This window comes from Aquarana catesbeiana, linkage group LG12, assembly GCF_042186555.1.
Source record: "Aquarana catesbeiana isolate 2022-GZ linkage group LG12, ASM4218655v1, whole genome shotgun sequence".
Lineage (NCBI taxonomy): Eukaryota > Metazoa > Chordata > Amphibia > Anura > Ranidae > Aquarana > Aquarana catesbeiana.
The window spans coordinates 48527937-48548097 of record NC_133335.1 but is presented as its reverse complement, the minus strand read 5'-3'; the positions used below and the strand labels follow the sequence as shown (position 1 = coordinate 48548097).

Sequence of the window (20161 nt, the reverse complement as noted above, 5' to 3'; positions counted from 1 at the left end):
TAGGGAGCATTTGCATTTTGTATAATATTTTCGGTGCAAGAACCATTTTTGCTATATTTATTCGCCCCATCCACGAGGCTGTACCATGGGCTATTCTTTTTATTTCCGTTTTTATTTCGTTTAAAAGGGGTATATAATTTATTTTATACAAGTCCCTTCTAGAGCTCGTTAATTTCACTCCTAAATATTTTATGTTGTCCCTCCATGGGAAACGGAAGACCTCGGCTAATCTACTGGCTTCTAGTTTATTTATGTTAATCTTTAGAGCTTCAGATTTTTCTATGTTGATTTTAAAATTTGATAATGCACTATACCGCCCCATAATTGCTAGAAGATTAGGAATTGATATTCTGGGTTTTGATATATAAAATAAAATATCGTCGGCAAATGCCGCTAGTTTGTGCTCTTCCTCCCCTACCACACATCCGCTTATGTCAGGGTGTTTTCTGATTATGCTAAGGAGGGGTTCCAGAGCCAGGACAAAGAGGAGCGGGGACAGCGGACAGCCCTGCCTAGTACCATTTTGCATAATAAAACAGGAGGAGGGAGTGTTATTCACCCTAACAAAAGCAGCAGGATGGTTGTACAAGATTTTTATTCTTCTTAGCATTGCTGGCCCTACTCCCATTTCCTCCAGTGCACTGAACATAAATCCCCAGTCTACCCTGTCGAACGCTTTTTCGGCGTCAATCGACAGGAGTAGCCCTGGGGATTTGCCGGCTTTAAGTGCCTCCAGTACCAGCAGGGACCGCACCCCATTGTCTCTTCCCTCTCTTCCGGGTACAAATCCCACCTGGTCCGGATTTACCAGGTGGGGCATTTTCTCTCTCAAGCGGAGAGCCAGGACCTTTGCGTACAATTTGGTGTCTTCATTTAGCAACGCAATCGGCCGGTAACTTGAGCATAGGGTGCGGTCCCTGCCTTCCTTGGGGATCAGTGTCACTGCCGCCAGCAATGCGTCCTTGCACATTTCCTGGTCTCCTAGGCCATTCCACATCTGGCAGAGCCTAGGTACCAGGATTGATTTAAATTTTTTATAGAAATAGGTCGTGAAGCCATCCGGCCCAGGGCTCTTACCCCCTGGGGATTGCTTCAAAGCTCTAAAGACCTCCTCCTCTGAAATTGGTTTTTCTAATTCCAGTGAGTCTATTTGTGACAGAGTGGGGAGGGCAGCTTCTTTAAGAAATTCCTTTACCCTTTTTTCTCTTTTCCCCTCCTGCTCTACCTTTCGCTCAACCGCGTAGAGGGAGGAAAAATATTTTTGAAATTCTTCTGCTATTTCTTTTGTTAAATGTCTCATCTCCCCTTTTTTATCCTTCACCTTCTCTATATAGTTTTCCAATTTTTTCTTCTTGGTGGTTGCCGCTAAATGTTTCCCTATTTTATTCCCCTGTATATGGTAGTTCCTATTGTTTTTATATATCCTTTTGAGGGCTTCTGTCTCTAATAGGTCTCTTAACTCATCTCTTTTTACTGTTAGTTCCTTTAATACCTCTCTGCCCACCTCCTTGCTTTTTTTATGGGTTTGTTCTAACTTGGCTATTTGTTCTAGCAATTCTTTTTGTTTTTTCGTTCTTTCCCTCTTTTCCCCTGCACCAATTGAAATTAATATCCCTCTAATGTAGGCCTTAAAGGTTTCCCACACAATAGTTGCCGGGACCTCATTGGTCTCATTTATGCGGAAAAAGCCCTCAATTTCTTTTTGGACCCTTTCAACAACCTGTTTTTTATTAATAAGGAATTCGTTCAGGCGCCAGGTATATGGGGTCTTATAAAGGCCTTTAAATAATAATGTCATAACTACTGGGGCATGGTCTGAGAGGGTCATAACCTCAATTTTTGTTGCTCTTACTGAGTCCAGCAAACTATGTTCCACCAAGAAATAATCCAGCCTTGCATAGGTCTTATGCACCTGTGAATAATATGTATAGTCCCTCTCCTTGGGATGTAACACTCTCCACACATCAATCAACTGCTGGGCTTGTAGTTTTTTCCCTATTCTGGCACATGCCCTTTTATCCTCCCAGTGGGATTCTGCCGACCTATCCAAGGCTGGATCTATACAAAAATTTAGGTCTCCTGCTAAAATCAGCTCGCCTTCTTTATATTCCTCCAATCCAGTCAGGATTCGGCCAAGGTACCCCATCGGATCTCTATTTGGGCAGTATATATTTGCCAAAGTATAAATTTTTTCATTAATTTTCCCTTTCACAAACAAAAATCGTCCTTCTGGATCCACTCTCTTATCTAACAAATTAAATTTTATCTGTTTCGAGAATCCGATGGCCACCCCCTTTGCCCTTTTGGATGGGGAATCCCCATATATCCATAGTGGAAGGCTTTTTGATGTTAATTTAATACCCTCCTCATACACTAGATGGGTTTCCTGCAGGAAAGCTATGTCGATCTCCAATCTCTGTAATTCCTGACTCAGCTTCCCCCTTTTCCCTGGTGAGTTGAGGCCTTTGACATTATACGACAGGCATCTGACTTCCATTGTCATTTACTCTTTGTTTCCGCCCTCACATCTCTTTTGGAAGCCTTTTAACTTACCCTGGGTATGACCTCTCCCCTGACACCAGGCAGTACCAGAAGTTATAACCGTAGGGCCTAGAGAGGCAAAACCTAAAGGGAGAATATATGCCCCTAGATTTTTTCCAGATCTAGAGAAACAGGGAAATAGATGCGTAAAAACACATAGGGTAGATCTTTTGGGTTGTACTCTCTGTCTGCGGGTACCCTTCCTCCCCCTCCTCCCACCCACACCCCCCCTCCCCCCCCGAAACCCCCCCACCCCCACCCACCTCCCGCTCCCCCGCCCCCCACCCCCCCCCCTCCCCACACCGTTTCCCAAGCTGAGGGTCGTGGCATCTCTCATGATACCTTCCCGCCTACGCCCCCCTGTGTGCAGGGTGTTGCTCCCGCGATGGGGGTTCGGAAAAAATAAAAACCCTTTCATGGTGAAAGCATCCTTTCTAAGTATCACATTTTAGTCCTGGTGTTTTATATTCGCCCCCCACCCCCCCCCCAAACTCGCCCCCCCCCCCCCCTCAAAAGAGCCTGCCCTCCATGTCCTGAGGAACTCTAATATTTAAGTTTGTGCAGAAGTCCTGTAGATCTTCCATCTGTTTTAATCTGAAGCTCCTCCCCTCTCTTGTCACCAGTAGGGCAAATGGATAGCCCCAACTATATTTCAGATTAGCGTCCCTTAGAGTGTCCAATAGTGGTTTTAGTTGTCTTCTCCTTGCGAGGGTCTTAGCTGAAAGGTCCGTAAAGACTTGGATGTCTTGGTTGTTATATTTCAGTGATCGAACCCCTCTCAGATTTTTCCAAATCCTCTCCTTCTCCTCATAATAATGAAACCTCGCAATCACATCTCTGGGGGCATCTTCTCTGGCGTTTGCGGGCTTTTTTATTCTGTGGACACGTTCTATTTTGAGCTCCTCTTCCTTGCTTCTTCCTAGAACCGGATTAAAAATTTCCCTCATAATGGCAAGCAAATCCTCCCCCCCTTGCTCTGGGATGGCTCTAATTCTAAAGTTTTGCCTTCTGTTTTGGTTTTCTTGTTCTTCGAGTTTAAGGAGCATTTCCCTATGATCCGATTTCAGGTTTTTAACCTGTTTTTTCAGTTCCTCAATCGTTGTTGCATACTGCTCCGTTAAATCCTCCACTTTTTCCACTCTTTTTAATAAGTGTCCCAAATCTTCTCTAACATTCAGGATTTCTGCTTTCAATACATTCTCTAGTTTAATAAACATATCCTGCATGTCTGTTTTTGTAGGGAGGGTATCCATATTTGGCTCTGCATTCGTTCCTATTTCAGGCTCTGGTGAAGTTGGTACTCTAGCGCCATTTCCTGTTGCGCCTTTATTTTTATTGGGGTCCTTCTTTTTTTCTTTTGCACTTTGTTGTTTGTTTTCCATACTTGGGCTTCTATTTTGCGTTTCTGTCATATATCTTTGGATAGTGCTTGTATTTAAGCTGTCTCTGGGTTTTTTTTTACTTCAGCAGCTTTAGTAGAGCGCCCTCTCATACTCAGGTTCTCCCCCCCTCCACTCTCCTTGAATGAGGTCTCAGGCCTCTATGTTCCTCTCTGTGCCCCTATATTTGTTTCATACAGCTGCAACAGGCTTTATTTCCAGTATGCACAGATTTTATCTCAAAAAATGTCCTACCTGGAGCTGTCTTGTAGCTGGGGGCACAGGGTCAACAAGCCGGACTTCCTTTGCTTGGAGGATAGGGTGGTTCTCTTTAACAGCTGCGAACTCCAAGGCCCTCCAAGCGCTTTCCAGGAAGCTGTCCTCCACTGTGGCAGGGGAAAAAAAAAAAAAAAAAAGAGTTCCTTTCCTGTTGTTTTTCCGGCTCCCCCTTCCCCTGTAAACGGGGGGTTAGGGATAAGGATAGGGGGGAATAGCAGAGGCTGAAGGGGAGGGGTGTCTCAGGTCCTTCCTCCGATCTCCTCCGGGGGGGGGGGGCGGGGGCGGGCGACGGAGCGAGCAGCGGCGCCTCGAGCGTCCACGGACACCTCAACTCCTGGCCGGCTTCAGCTCTTCAGGATACAAGGTATGCAAGGCATCCGGGCGAGTCTCCTTTGTAGAGGGCAGACAGTCGCTGCTGTCTCCAGCTTAAGCTCCGGTTCCACTCGCTCCCTGTACCTAGGATCTTAGCGCTGTCAGCCGTCGCCGCTTCCTGTTTTCTGGGCTCCTGTCCAGCAAGGTCGATCGGCTCTCACCTCACGCTGCTATTTTCACCATGCTCTCCTCCTCCGTCCTCCACCGCCCCACCGCGTAGCTCCTCCCCTACTCCTCACACGTCATCTCCCTCCGATCAAAATTCTTTTGATCGGTACTCACCTCTTCGCCCACTTCCGGGTCTTCAGGGAGTTCCGTCGGAAATCCGTTGACGTCACGGACATCGACGTTGCGTTCCACCAACATCATTTCCGGCCGATGCGTCATCACGGAGGTTTGTCCTTCCGTGATTGCCATCATTTGCTATCTAGCCATTAGGAAGTGTTAGGCGATGAGGCGCATGCACTGTGCGTGTTGCGCTCCACCGACCTCACTTCCTGTTGACACACCACCCAGGTGATTCGGTCTTCCTGGACTGCTGAGAACTGGGGAGCTAATACAGCGGTGTACTAGTGGAGGAGTACTCAGTCATAAAAACTGCATTATTCATCAGGTTCAATGAATTACATATACTGCAGGAAAATGATTGAAATTTAAAATAAGTTCTTCAGATGGACAATATGAGCAAATACATCCTATTCTCATTCTATGCCATACTGGACAAAACCCATTTTTTACATAGATTTATCCAGGATCTGTATGTGCGTTATAATTGAAAATAGTCGATTAATCAATTAATTAAAAAAAATCGATTAATCGAACACGAAAATTTTAATCAGTAACAGCCCTAATTACAGAACTGCGGTCTTTAGCAGCCCTCACTCTTCTGGGAAGGCTTTCCATGAGATTTTGAAGTGTGTCTGTTGAGGTACTAAATGAGAATATCTGGCTTGCAGTTGACATTCCATTTTACCACAAAGGTGTTTAGTAGGGCTGAGGCCAGAGCTCTGTGCAAGACACTCAAGTTCCTCGACTCCAGGCTTGTCAAACCAAGTTTTTATGGAGCTGTCTTTTTTTTTACAAAGGGGCACAGTCATGCTGGAGCACAAAAGGGCCACTTCCCCAAACGGTTGTCACAAAGTTGGAAACAGACTGTTGTCTAAAATGTATTTTTATGTTGTAGAGTTAAAGTGATTGTAAAGCCGGACCAAGTATGCCGTAAAGTCGGGTCGTGTGTACGCGGCATCAGAACAGGTGTCCTTTAATCACTTCAATACCAGGCACTTAGAAACCTTCCCGCCCAGGCCAATTTTCAGCTTTCAGCGCTGTCGCAATTTGAATGACATTTGCGCAGTCATGCTACACTGTACTCAAACAATTTTTGATCATTTTGTTCCCACAAATAGAGCTTTCCTTTGATGGTATTTGATCACCTCTGCGGTTTTTATTTTTTGCGCAACAAATAAAAAAGTACGAAAATTTTGAAAAAAAACAAGTTTTTCTTTGTTTCTGTTAAAATTTTTTGGAAATAAGTACGTTTTCTTCTTCAATGATGGGCACTGATATGGCTGCACTGATGGTCACTGATACGGCGGCACTGATGGGCACCAATGACGTGGCACTGATGAGGTGGCACTGACGGGCACTAATAGGCGGCACTGATGGGCACTGATAGGTGGCACTGGTATGCGGCACTGATGGGCACTCATAGGTGGCACCGATGGGCATTCGTGGGTGGCATTGATGGGTACTTATGGGTGGCACTGATGGGTACATATGGGTGGCACTGATAGGTGGCACGGATGTGCACTGATGGGTGGGCACGGATGGGCACTGACAGGTGGCACCGATGGACACTGATGGCACTGATGCCCCTAAGGGTGGCATTGCTGGGCATCACTGCTATATAATGGTGCCAATCAGTACCCATTTGTGGGTACTGATTGGCACAGATTGGGCACATGTGGATGGCCATCCACATGTTGCCCCCTTCCCTGGTGGTCCTAGTGGTGATCCCTGGTGGTCCAGTGTGGTGATCTGAGGGGAGCTGTCAGGAGAGCCGCCGATCGGCTCTCTTCTACTCGTGTCTGGCAGACGAGAGTGAGGAAAAGCCGATCAACGGCTCTTCCCATTGACATCGTGATCAGCCGTGATTGGACACGGCTGATCACGTGGTAAAGAGCCTCCGCCGGAGGCTCTTTACCAAGATCGGTGGAGCGGTGTGTCAGACTGACACACCGCTCCACCGATCGCTGCGATGTGCGCCCCTGCGGGCGCGCGGAGGTATGTTATCCTGCTGGACGTCATTTGACGCCCAGTCAGGATAACTGAACCACCGCCCGGCCATCATCTGCTATGGGCCGGGCGGGAAGTGGTAAAGCCTTTGCCAAATTTGCAGAAAACTGGACTTGGACCTTTATATTTGTCAATTTACCTGTGTGAAAAATTGTGTTTAGGAATTTCCGTGCCGGGGGCAAGGCGAAGTGGGTTGGTGGGTGGTTTATTATTATCAGGCTAGGGTCATGTGTTGCAGATTTGCCGATCTCTTCTGTAGCCATCTTCATTTGTCTTTTTTTTCTTCCTTCTTCCACAATTTAAGGTTTTGTGGATATGTGTGTCCAGCACATCCCTTCACCTAAGAGTGGTGCGAGAGCCAAGATTGAGCACACATACACTGGAGGCATCGATTGTGACCTAGGAGAAGAAATGAGCCAGTGTGATTCAGATGTGAGTTCATAATGATCCCTCCATTTTAAGAACAATTTTACAATGCAGCTTCAGATATGCTTTGTGCTATGCTTTTGTATGTCCCAAGGTTCCACGTCTCCACTGTTATGGGCACAGCAAAAAAAAGGTGCTCAGAATGCAGACTTGACTCATGAAATCAGTGTTAATTTTGGCAGCAAATTTCGATTTAGTTTTAGTCTTAGGACTAAAATTACATTTTAGTTTTAGTCCCATTTTAGTCTTCTGCAATTGTTTTAGTTTTAGTCATATTTAGTCGACTAAATCTCCAGTACATTTTAGTCATCTAAAATTTAATGGGTGTAATTAAATTGTAATGCATTAGTTAACATTTCTCTACAATTTCCAAACTAATTATATACTGCTGGAGTGAAAAATCTAATATGTTTTTTATTATGACATAGAGGTAGGAACATGCACTACAGACCAATGTTAATTTGAAGTCAAATTCAATTTAGTCTTAGTCTAATGCCCCGTACACACGGTCGGATTTTCCGACACACAAAGTTGGAGAGCAGGAGATAAAATTTTCCGACAACAAAATCCGTTGTCGGAAATTCCGATCGTGTGTACACAAATCCGACGGACAAAGTGCCACGCATGCTCAGAATAAATAAAGAGATGAAAGCTATTGGCCACTGCCCCGTTTATAGTCCCGACGTACATGTTTTACATCACCGCGTTTAAAACGATCGGATTTTCCGACAACTTTGTGTGACCGTGTGTATGCAAGACAAGTTTGAGCCAACATCCGTCGGAAAAAATCTTAGGATTTTGTTGTCGGAATGTCCGAACAAAGTCCGACCATGTGTACGGGGCATTAGTCTTTTGACTAAAATGGCATTTTAGTTTTAGTCGTATTTTAGTCATCCTAGTTGTTTTAGTTTTAGTCGACTAAAATAATATTCATTTATTCGACTAAAATGTTTTGGTCGACAAAATTAACACTGCATGAAATTAAGTGTTATCAAGCAGGGAGACCACTGAACATTGCACATAGAAGGGTGACTGTCAAATTTTACAGCGTATAACTTGGTGTTCTGTAAATATAACTTTTTTTTTTCCTGCCAAGAGAAATTCACTAAGCCTTTTCTCTCAATTTTCCTACAGGGCATACTGTGTCCTAAGCTTGACCAGCAAAATATTAGGCTGCAGATATAGGAATTTATTATGTGGTTTATTTCTTTATGCTAGCTTTAGATAAATAAATGTAACTCAGGATGCCAAAATCTTATTTCTTTCTCAGCCACTGAGGGACACAGGAAGTCTTTAACCTTTTAGTTATACTGCCACTTACAGGAGGATTCAAGCCCAGGATAAACCCTCCTACTACTAGCATACTACCACTCTTACCAGACAAGGTGGACCCACTTGCCAGTGGCAGTGGGTCAATCGAGCACTTAATGGCCGAAAGCCAGGCTTTCGGCCATTACGAGCTCGATTGACCCACTGCCGCTGGCAAGTGGGTCCACCTTGTCTGGTTAGCGTATATATCTATATCTTTCCAATAGAGGACTTCCCTGTTTTAACAGCTCTACAGCCAGCTTCAATTCACCCTGCTGCATCATTACTATCCCTATAGAAGATCTTAAAGTCAGCTATTTGATGGACACACTTATTAGGAAGTTCACCAATTTGGTGTTTATATTTTGTCCTTCACTTTTTGGACTTCATCTTCACTGATTGCTTTTCCTGTGCACATGATTATTGTACTCATTGTAAGGGATCAGGGGGTGACAAGCCGGCTCAGACAGTTCAGTCAACTTAAAAGGCTTTATTCAGCAAAAAGCAACAGAAAATTGTCAAGCTTTGTCTTTTTATAGGCAGTTCAAACATCACAAAAACTCTTCTTAGCAGTATAAGACAGTCCTTTTAAATAATGCTCAGCATCCCAGCCACAGCATAGAACAGGGGTCTTCAAACCGCGGCCCTCCAGGTGTTCAGGAACTACAATTCCCATCATGCCTAGTCATGTCTGTGAATGTCAGAGTTTTATAATGCCTCATGGGATGTGTAGTTCTGCAACAGCTGGAGGGCCTTAGTTTGAGGATCCATGGCATAGAACATAGCAAAGTCCCAGTTCAGGCAAGCTCACCCAGCAGGCTCAAGTCATAGGTAACAGGTCCTTCCAGCTTCAAGCTCCTCTCAGCTTTGATAGCTCAACAGCCATCTCTCTTCAAACACACTTCTCCTCTCTGAAATTTTCAACTCAGCCTGGTAATAAGCAGGTCTGAAGGGGGAGGTACCTGCCGTCTTCAATTAACCCCTTCTTAACCCTGCCCCAGGCTGACTCTCCACATCATATATCACATGTTCATATTTTCACTCAAATATTACATGTCTATATGTTTCATTTTTCAATATTTTCAGTTCACCACCGTTATATTGTATTATAATTATATCCAGTGCTACGCTTGGGTTAAAAAAAGACGCAAGTCCATCAAGTTTATCCAATAAAGAAAAAAAAATGATACAATCCTACATTCACAATTGGTCCAGAGGAAGGCAAAAAATCCCAGCAAAGGATGTTCAATTTGTTCCAGCAGGGGGAAAAATTCCTTCCTGATCCCCTAAGAGGCAATCTAATATTCCCTGGATCACCTTTACCTATAAATGTCAGTATCCATTTATATTATGTGTATCTAGGAGAGAATCCAGGCCTTTCTTAAAACAATCTACTGAGCTGGACAGAACCAGCTCTGGAGGGAGTCTATTCCACATTTTCACAGCTCTTACCGTGAAGAAACCTTTCCATATTTGGAGATGAAATCTCTTTTCCTCTAGATGTAAAGAGTGCCCCCTTGTCCTTTGTGATAACCCTAAAGTTAATAACTCAACACCAAGTTCACTATATGGACCCCTTATGTATTCGTACATGTTGATCATATCCCCTCTTAATCTCCTCTTCTCAAGAGAGAATAAATTCAATTCCTCTAATCTTTCCTCATAGATGAGCTCCTCCAAGCCTCTTATCAGTATGGTTGCTCCTCTCTGCACGTTCCCTGATATCCTTTTTGAGAACTGGTGCCCAAAACCGAACTGCATATTCCAGATGAGGTCTTACTAATGATTTGTACAGGGGCAAAATGATATCTCTCTGGAGTCCATACCTCTCAATACAAGGAAGGACTTTGCTCGCTTTGGAAACCACAGCTTGATATTACTCGCTATTATTAAGCTTATTTATCTACTAAACCCCCAGATCCTTCTCCACCATTGATTCCCCCAGTTTTGCTCCCCCTAGTATGTGTGATGCATGCATATTCTTCGCCCCAAGTGCATAACTTTGCATTTGTCAACATTAAACCTCATTTGCCACTTAGTGTCATTGCCCTAATTCCTTTGGCAAGTCTGTTTCAGGAGTTTTACTCCAGCTTGTTTGCTGTTCCCAAACCCAAAGAAGACATTTGTCCCATCTTGAATCTCAAAGCTCTGAATGTCTTTATTCAGGGTCCAGAAATTGTGCATGAATTTTACAAAATCTGTTCCTTCCTCCCTTCACTAGATAGACTTTCTGGCTTCTGTGGACATTAACGTTTCCCGTGTTTTCCTGTGGGGTCCCTACATTTTCAGTGTGTGTCCCTGACCTTTGTCCCCTCATCTGAACCTTGCGTGTTCACCAAGGTGTTAGTCTCAGTATTATCCCTACTGTGCTGTCGTGGCATTCTTCATTGTGTAATACTTGGATAACCTCCGGAAGAGGGAACAGTCGGTGCAAGCTCTGTCAGACTGCTGTAGAGACTGTCAGACAATGTAGCTTTGACCCAGATGTTGTAGGGGAGCACCCTAAATATTAGTGTTACATGAAACAATGTCAGAGAAATGGAATTAAGATCTAAAAAGTTCCTGTGTCACTCAGTGGAGAAATAAAATCCTGTTTTTTGCACTGCATTACCTTTTAAATAATGTGATTATATAAGTAGTCTGTTTTGTTGTAAGATAAGTGCACAATAGTTTTGTGTGAAAAGATGATTGTCCTTCTTTGAAGAATGACATTCCTGCCTGCTTTGTCTGATCTGTAATATTTGTCTGTGCTGTATGTATTAGGGACCTCTAATGTGTCACACCACCAAGATGTACAGTACAGATGACGGGGTGCAGTTCCATGCCTTTGGCCGGGTGTTGAGTGGCACCATTCATGCCGGGCAGGCAGTGAAAGTGTTGGGTGAGAATTACACTTTAGAAGATGAAGAGGACTCCCAGATCTGCACTGTGGGAAGATTGTGGGTGTCCGTGGCCAGGTGAGTCCACAAAAACAAACTTTTAACTCACATGCATTCTCTGTTCTGGGCTGTGTAGACTAAAAGCATCTGTTATCCATGAAAAGTTAATGTGGCCCTTGATTAATTCATTAAGACTTGATTACATTCCTGGCATGTCACAATATACACTAACTGTATAAGCTGTATTTTTTTATCAATAAAAAGCAGTCCCAAATTTCCAGTTTAGTTAGTCTTAGACTGACATGTTGTCATCAGTCTGTTGAAGGTAGAAGGAAACCTTTCCTTAGTCTTCTCTCCCCCAGTGATCACTTATTCATTGTAACAAGGAAAAAGGCTGCAGCAGGGGCTGATCAATGTACAACCTTTGTGAACACGCCGCACAAACACCAGAATATAGATGATTGTGGTATCCTTGAGCCAGCATCTCAGTGCGGGAAGAAGATGCTGAACCTGGATTTTGCATGAATAGATGGCTCTAGCCTTCTGAGGAGAAATTCAGATGACGGCATTGGCAGGGAGGGGGGGTACTGTTCTCTCTGTGAGAAGTACCGTATTTTTACGCACCATAAGGCGCACCAGATTATAAGGCGCAGTCTCAATAACGAGGACTATTTCTGTACTTGACCCATACATAAGACGCACTGAATTATAAAGCGCATGCTAAAACATACGGTCTACAAAAAAAAAGGTAACAGAAGCAAAACACTGAGTTTACTTGTACTTTATTCTACTATTTAACAATACACTCACATTATTTTTTAATCAATCTTCTCCCACAAATCCATCAAAGTCCTCATCTTCTGTGTCTGAATTGAACAGCTGGGCAATTTCGCCATCAAGCATGCCGGGCTGCAACAAATGCAACAAATGGTCTTGAATGATAGTGAAAGTCCACCGATGAAAAGGCAAAACACGGGAGGGAATAATGCCACAACACTAATTAAGCAAATAAGCTCAGTGGTGAGCAAACAAAAGCTGTGGGGGGTAAATGCCCTACCCTTACCCAGGCCTGTGTATATGTCCTTCAATGAAAGCTTGCTTTAATGTCCGGTATCTGCAGACAATGCCAAAGTAGGTGGTGTATAGTCATCCTGCAAACAAATATCCTTATGGGAATTCCAGCTAAGTATGTCCAGACAAAATCAAATATAAAAAACTTACTGGTCCCTGCAGGAATGATCAGCGGTATCACCAAAAGTAGATCGGCCAGCTCACAGGTAGGAGAAACACCGGCCACACTGCGCTGGAGATACAGTTCATGTAAAGGGACGAATGACTTCCCGGTCCGTACGGGGATAGTCAGTAGTCTCACTGAGATCGGGGCGCTCCGCTCACACAGCGATATACACACCAGCCAAGTAGCACTGGAGTAGGAACCCACATGATGTGGCTCCAGGCGGAGACTCAGAGCGCATCAACAGTGTGCTATTGCCCAGGTGTAAAAGGGGTTTGATGGATCTGCTTAGATTGTAGTTCTCCTTTAAAGTGGAGTGGTTGGTTTATCGCTGTCAGCGTACGTCCCTGTGTCAGAGCCGGAAATGATTTTTGAACTCAGTGCACACATAAGGCGCACCGGATGATTAGGCGCACGGCCGATTTGGAGGAAAATATAAGGCTCTTAGGTGCGCCTTATAGTGCGGAAAATACGGGTAATAAATATCTGTTAGTGTTACATCTACATGTTACTTAGAATGTGTTAACCTAACAAATATAATAATATACCTATACCATAATAATGTATCCTTCTCGGATCATTTGTTATCCAGTAACGCCTGTTCAGTTTTATACCTAGGCCCCACTACTGGCCAGAGACAAAGCTTCCAACACTGTTACATTGTGAGGTTAGTTGCACTCGCCATCCTGCAAGAGGTGACCGTGTTCTGTTCTTTACAGGTATCAAATTGAAGTGAACAGAGTGCCAGCTGGAAACTGGATTCTTATTGAGGGAGCGGACCAGCCAATTGTGAAGACTGCCACAATCACTGAGCCACGGGGCAATGAGGAGGTAAATATGAGGCCAATGTCTGGCTTATTTAACCACTTGCACTCTGAACGATTTTACCCCCTTTGTGACTAGGTAATTTTTTTATATTTAGCACTGCGCTACTTTAACTGGTAATTGCACAGTCATGCAACTCTGTACCCAAACAAAATTTACATTACAATTTTTTTCTCACAAATAGAGCTTTCTTTTGGTGGTATTTGAATCACCACTGGGCTTTCTATTTGCGATATAAATGAAAGGCTGAAAATGTATCCAGTAAAAAATAAAAATTTCTTCATAGATTTTGGTCCAAAAATGTATTCTGCTACATGGCTTTGGTAAAAAAAAAAAATCAGTTGGTTCGTGTGAAAGCTATAGCGCCAACAAACTATGATGTGTATATATACTGGAATTTTTTATTTTTTTTTAATACCATTAATGGCAGTGATCTGCGACTTTTATAATGGGACTGCGATGGAAAATCGGACACTAACTGAAGCTGGGGGGAGCTGACTAACTGCCATTGTCACTGACATCACCAGTGACACGCAGTGATTGTACACAGCCGATCAGCAGGTCCCGGGCGTGAATCATTGGCCAGGACTTGGTGACAGTCTCCCGCTGTGTACATTCACAGCAGGTGCTGGGGAGGAGCGGGGCGCATAAGCGCACCCTAAACCCAGAAGCAGGCAGAGGTATATGGGTACTTCACTTTTCCTTTGCAGGCCGCCCGTTTGTACTACATTGCGGGTGGTCTGCAAGTGGTTAAATGGGTTTTCAGTTGCATAAACTGGAAAGCTGATCAACATGCCACCGTCCTGACCAATAGGAGTATCCATGTATAGAGTACTGTTTGGAACCATTTATAACTTAGGGAAATTGCAAAATGTTAAGATTGTCTCCAGAACATTAGCAGAGGAGAAGTCTTTCAGCAAGGATGGCTGTTATAGAATTTCAATACATTTTAAGAAGATTTCTACTTCCTGTTAAATCTCTGGAAGAGGAATTGTAGAAAAATGTATCCATTGAGAAAGCAATAAAACTCTGACGGAGTTTCTAACCCTTCACTTACTATCCAAAATTGAAAGAAAAGAAAGACTTAGCTGGAGTTACACTTTGAATATGGAGTTCTGGAATATGTAATATTGCAAACTAACAGCAATCAGGATGGTAACGTTTTGTACACTTTAAATTTTTTCTAGGCTCAGATTTTCCGGCCATTAAAGTTCAATACCACGTCAGTCATCAAGATTGCTGTGGAGCCCGTGAACCCATCAGAACTGCCAAAGATGTTAGATGGATTAAGAAAAGTTAACAAGAGTTACCCTTCGCTCACCACCAAGGTAACTTGCCTTTCTGCTATCTTTCATTGGCTGTGTCTGCTGCAAGTTTGTCACAACGACTTATCCTGTAGATCAGCGGTCCCCAAACTTTTCGGTGCCAGTATCCAGTATCATGCGGCCAATCTTCTGGGGGGGGGGGGGGGGGGGGCTGGGTGATATTGTTGCTACTCACTGATGGGGTTTTAACAGGAATTTCTGTGCAGTCTGTATTTTACAGATCATTAGCAGAAAGGTTTGACTGCACAGAGACTCCTGTTGAAACATTAAATGAATCACTGCACAAAGCTCACCGAGCAGCTCAGATCACCAGGCTCCTGCATCCATGTGTTTGCTGTGCCCTGGGGCGTTAAAAGGATGAGAGCAGCCGTCACTTTTTGACAGGGGCGGAGCTTCGCTTCCCTGTCGCTCACCTCCTGCTGTGCAGCTATGATGAAGGGCTGTTATATTCAATTGTCGCACAGCAGGGGGTAAGCGGCGAGTGAGTGAAGCTCCTCCCCCTGTTAATAAGTGGCGACTGCTATCCTTCTAACGCCCCGGGGCACAGCAAACACATACAGGTCCCCTGCTGCCGACCAACAACAGCCGAGTCCCACCTGGGTCTTGATTTGGCCAGGCTCTGAGTGGATGGTGTGGAGGGGCCTGACTGCAAGGTGTCTCCTGCATGGCCCATTATGAGACCTCCATGTTCCTGCTGAATCGCCAGCGCTGCCACTAGAGGTCCAGGGTCAGAACTGGTGATTTGGTCTCCCCGCCATTTTGGAGAAGACCAGCTCTCATGGAGGGGAAGAAACAAGAGGCAGAGCCCAGGCGGCAATAAAAGCGGCTCCCAATAGAGACTGAGCTGCTGCCAACCGCCCTTCAGCCTGGCCCCCAACAGGTCACGGACCGGCACCCCCTTCTGTAGATGGTTTCCACCATTAGTCAGTAGTTATTAGAGGGAGCTTACCTGACATGGTGAACACCAGAATGTGCTGTAGAGGGCCAGCACTTTAAATTTAGGGACTGAAGTCTTGAGTCATACAGTGCTGCTCCTGTATTATACATTTTTTGCTGCAGTAACTTTATACATGTGTCTAGGTGGAGGAGTCTGGGGAGCACGTCATTCTGGGTACCGGAGAGCTGTACTTGGACTGTGTAATGCACGACCTCCGCAAGATGTATTCAGAGATTGACATTAAGGTGAGTGTGGCCATTAAAAGTAACGTGACCTGTTTCTTATAGGAACAAATTAAAATGCTGTCCAGGCTGTTCCTCTGTTTTCTCTTTAGTTTTGTGGCATTTCCTTTTACTGATGGCTGAATAGGTGGCTTTTATATTTGTCATCAGAACAGGCATCAAGCTTGCTTTTGAATAACAAAAACATTGCATGAAAAGAATTTCCATCAGCAGCCATATACTAACCTCCAGGCAAACCGCTAACTACTGTTTTAAACACAAATCAAGTGAATAACATACAATTGAGTGTTAACATAAAAAAAACATGATGTACTCTATATGGTACAAATACAGTGTACATACTGTGAACAGATGTGAAAAACCACAATGCAATATTAGTATGAGCTAAATATAATACACTATGTGTAGTACATATATGGTATACAGAGGATGTAAACAGGAATTCAAAATAAAAAACAATAAAGTCCAAAAAGTTCAGATGGAATTGACACCACCAAGAAACCGTATATCGAAAGTCCACCAATGTTGTTGAAAATAATAAGAAAAAGTGAGAAAGCCACCACCCAGGGTCTTAGGGGGCTTACCAAAGGTAAATGACTTGGAAAGACTTATGTCAACCAAGTCGCAAAGGCTGAGGGATCAACTGGATCAAATAGGTAAATAGAATAGCTATGTAGAGGCTTGGAGGCAACAAAAGTGAGCAGGAAAGCTGTTGGTGGTAAAGGAGCCGTCACCGAAGACATCGAGAGGCTTATCAGAGGTTGTTGACTTGAGAGGACTTACGTCGTCAAATTCAAAAAGGCTTAGAGACCAACTGGTCAGAATGATGCGTCTTCTCAGATATCCTCAATGACTTCCAAACCAAGATGGCAGTTCAACATCCACAGTTATCCGTACAGCATAGAAAGTAATATTCCAATAGAAGGCCACAAACAAAAATCGAGTAGCGATGGACCCTTCACAATTACCGCTACTCGATTTTTGTGCTTTTGATGATCTTCTAATATGTGAGTCTATTTTTGATATTTTATAATAAACCAGTGTTTACATTATTATGCTATGTGAGTCCTTTTATCCATTTCTCGCATGGTATACGAATATTCGTTTGTCACACGTCAAAAGACCCTATTTTCCTCTAATGCTCTTAAGTAACATCTACAGGTCTTGTCCCTCCCCCAGCGTGTGACTGGACAGTGAAAGGAGAAGCTGTTGACTGATGAGCTTATATGTCGGTCATTCTGCTCTCTCCTCCTATCAGTATGTTCCATTTTATGAATACTGCAGCACAACTGACTGGCTTCTTGTACGGCTTCTTCCTCTCCTATTCTGAGCTCTCCTGTACATAGGGCTGCCAGAGACTGATGCTAGGTCTGATTTAGTCGCTCGCTCATTTAATGGTGTGTGTTTAAGATCCACGACAGGGCTGCTGGGGTTGGAGTGAAGGAGAATACTATAGTGTGACACTGGAGTGACAGCTCTGAATCTGCTGGGGCTGCTGACTTCACATCAAAGATGTTGGTGTCCAACAGCAGTTTCAGAGCTGTCGGATGTCTACAAAAGGGAGACTTTTACAGATAAATAACATACCAAAAATAGGTTTAATGCACATATAATATACTGGGAAGCTGTTGAGGTGAATGGTCTGACAGAAGGTTCTTTTTGAGATCAATGTTACTTTTTTCTGGCTCTGCAGGTGGCTGATCCTGTGGTGACATTTTGTGAGACTGTTGTGGAAACCTCATCACTAAAGTGCTTTGCTGAGACACCTAATAAGAAGTAAGTATTGATTTTTCAGTATTCATGTGTAAACCTTGTGTTCCAGCTTTATGGTAGCTTTTTCATTAACTTTTTGTCAGTCTCTCTAGTCATAGTAAGAACTGTTGTTTTGTTCTTATCTTGAACATATGGACTCTTAGTTATTGCTGATATGTATTCTTTTGTGTGAAGGAATAAGATCACAATGATTGCAGAACCACTGGAGAAAGGGCTGGCTGAAGACATTGAAAATGAAGTTGTGCAGATCTCTTGGAACAGGTGAGTTCTGTAATGGATGAAGTGGAGTTTATTCCTGCATCACTGTTCTTTGATCATTTACAAATATAGTTCAAGACTTCTGCTCCTGCCATTTTGATTTCTTTTTTTCTTTTTTTTTAACTTGGTTTATTCAAGAAAATGTGCACATCAGACAGAAAACATGTTGACACTGAAAGTAGTACAGAGTCATGAATAGTATCATACAATATGAAAACTCAAACATGAAGATGCTCCGCAACATCACATGACAAATTGACAGAGTTCCTATAAATGATAAACAAGAAAAAGTAAAGCAAAAACATCAACCAAAAGAACTAAAACTGTCCTATCACAGCAGTGTTAATTGTGTCGACTAAATGAATACTATTTTAGTCGACTAAAACAATTGAGATGACTAAAACTAAAATGGCATTTTAGTCAAATAACTAAAACTAAATTGAAATTTGACTTCAAAATTAACACTGGTCTGTAGTGCATTTTCATACCTCAATACCTTAAATAATATATGAGATTTTTCGCTCATGCAGTATATAATGAGTTTGGAAATTGTAGAGATATGTTAACTAATGCATTACAATTTAATTATACCGATTAGATTTTAGATGACTAAAATGAGTTTTAGTTGACTAAAATGTACTGGAGATTTAGTCGACTAAATACGACTAAAACAATCGAAGAAGACTAAAATGGGACTAAAACTAAAATGCCATTTTAGTCCTAAGACTAAAACTAAATTGAAATTGCTGCCAAAATTAACACTGTATCATAGTAGTCAGTGTTACCTGCGAACTAAGGTTGCTCACCTACACCGCTGCTCACGCAGGAGCAATCAGACACTCTATTGCCCCAAATGGTCCAGCACATCACATCCTTGGTCCTTCATTACATAACAGTATAGTCATATACTGAGTATTATTCTACAGATCAATGGGGTGACAGGGCGAATTAAAGTGGGGGGTCGGAAATCAAGTGCAGGAGGGAGTCACTGGTATCTTCTCACTCTATCCTGGGACCCCAGACTTTAAGGAACTTCCCTGGACATCCCCTCGCTTCATATATTAATTTGTAGAGTGGTAGGTTCTGATCTATTTTTTTCACAAGCCAACATTTAGGTAATCTGTGTATATCCAGTGTAAAGCTTTAGTTTTCCTGGCACAATAGAGTAAAAATCTGAGAAACCTATTGAGCCCTAGTAGAGAGCTCAGCATCTTCAAATATACCTAACAGTCACCACTTTATCATTTTGATTTCTAATGTTTTAAAACAATTTTCGAGGTTGGGGAAAAAAAATAGAAGCTCACAGATATTTTTTAATGTCATTGCTTTGCCACATGTAGTTTCAATGTTGAGCTTTAGTTCCATCTGCTGGTTAAATGTGGTATTGCAGAAGTGGCACTCCAAGTAAACTGCATGAATTGGAAATTGCAATATTTTTAATAGAGGGGTCACATTACTAGCTGCTGTTCTCCCTTTATATTGCTGATCAACAGGAAGAAACTAGGAGAATTTTTCCAGACAAAATATGATTGGGATTTGCTGGCTGCCCGTTCTATCTGGGCATTTGGACCAGACACTACTGGACCCAACATTTTGGTAGATGATACTCTGCCATCTGAGGTATGTGTCTGTCTGCAACCATATGTGCTATATGTGGAGGAATGACAAGCAACAGCAAAACAAAGTAATTGTTGAATTAATGGAAAGGAACTCTTTAGGAGGAACTAATTAAAAAAATGTAGGGTGTATGTGTGTGTGTGTGTGTGTGTATATATATATATATATATATATATATATATATATATATATATGTATATATATATATAATGTGTGTGTGTGTGTGTGTATATATATATATATATATATATATAGTATGTGTGTAGATATCTATCTATCTCTAATATACACACGCACATTAAAAGATCTTTGTGGATACATTTATAAAAAAAAAAAGATACCGCTCTCTAACCCAAGGTGTGCTTTGTTTATAAGATTAGCACACAGGTCAAACTGTTAAGCACCCTTTGGTGTGCTAAGGTCTGGCCATCATCAGAAACTCCAGTAATAATATCACTCACATTAAAGTCT

General features: G+C 42.8%; 1 protein-coding gene across 1 annotated transcript in view; it reads left to right on the top strand.

The window, feature by feature from the left end:
* Positions 1-20161, top strand: part of EFTUD2 (elongation factor Tu GTP binding domain containing 2) — a 57095-nt gene that overhangs the window by 27285 nt on the left and 9649 nt on the right. Inside the window, exons 15-22 of the mRNA XM_073607719.1 lie at positions 7171-7298; positions 11364-11557; positions 13433-13544; positions 14726-14866; positions 15944-16045; positions 17736-17818; positions 17990-18076; positions 19567-19693. Coding sequence (XP_073463820.1) covers positions 7171-7298; positions 11364-11557; positions 13433-13544; positions 14726-14866; positions 15944-16045; positions 17736-17818; positions 17990-18076; positions 19567-19693 — 974 coding nt within the window. The remainder of the gene's footprint in view (positions 1-7170; positions 7299-11363; positions 11558-13432; positions 13545-14725; positions 14867-15943; positions 16046-17735; positions 17819-17989; positions 18077-19566; positions 19694-20161) is intronic.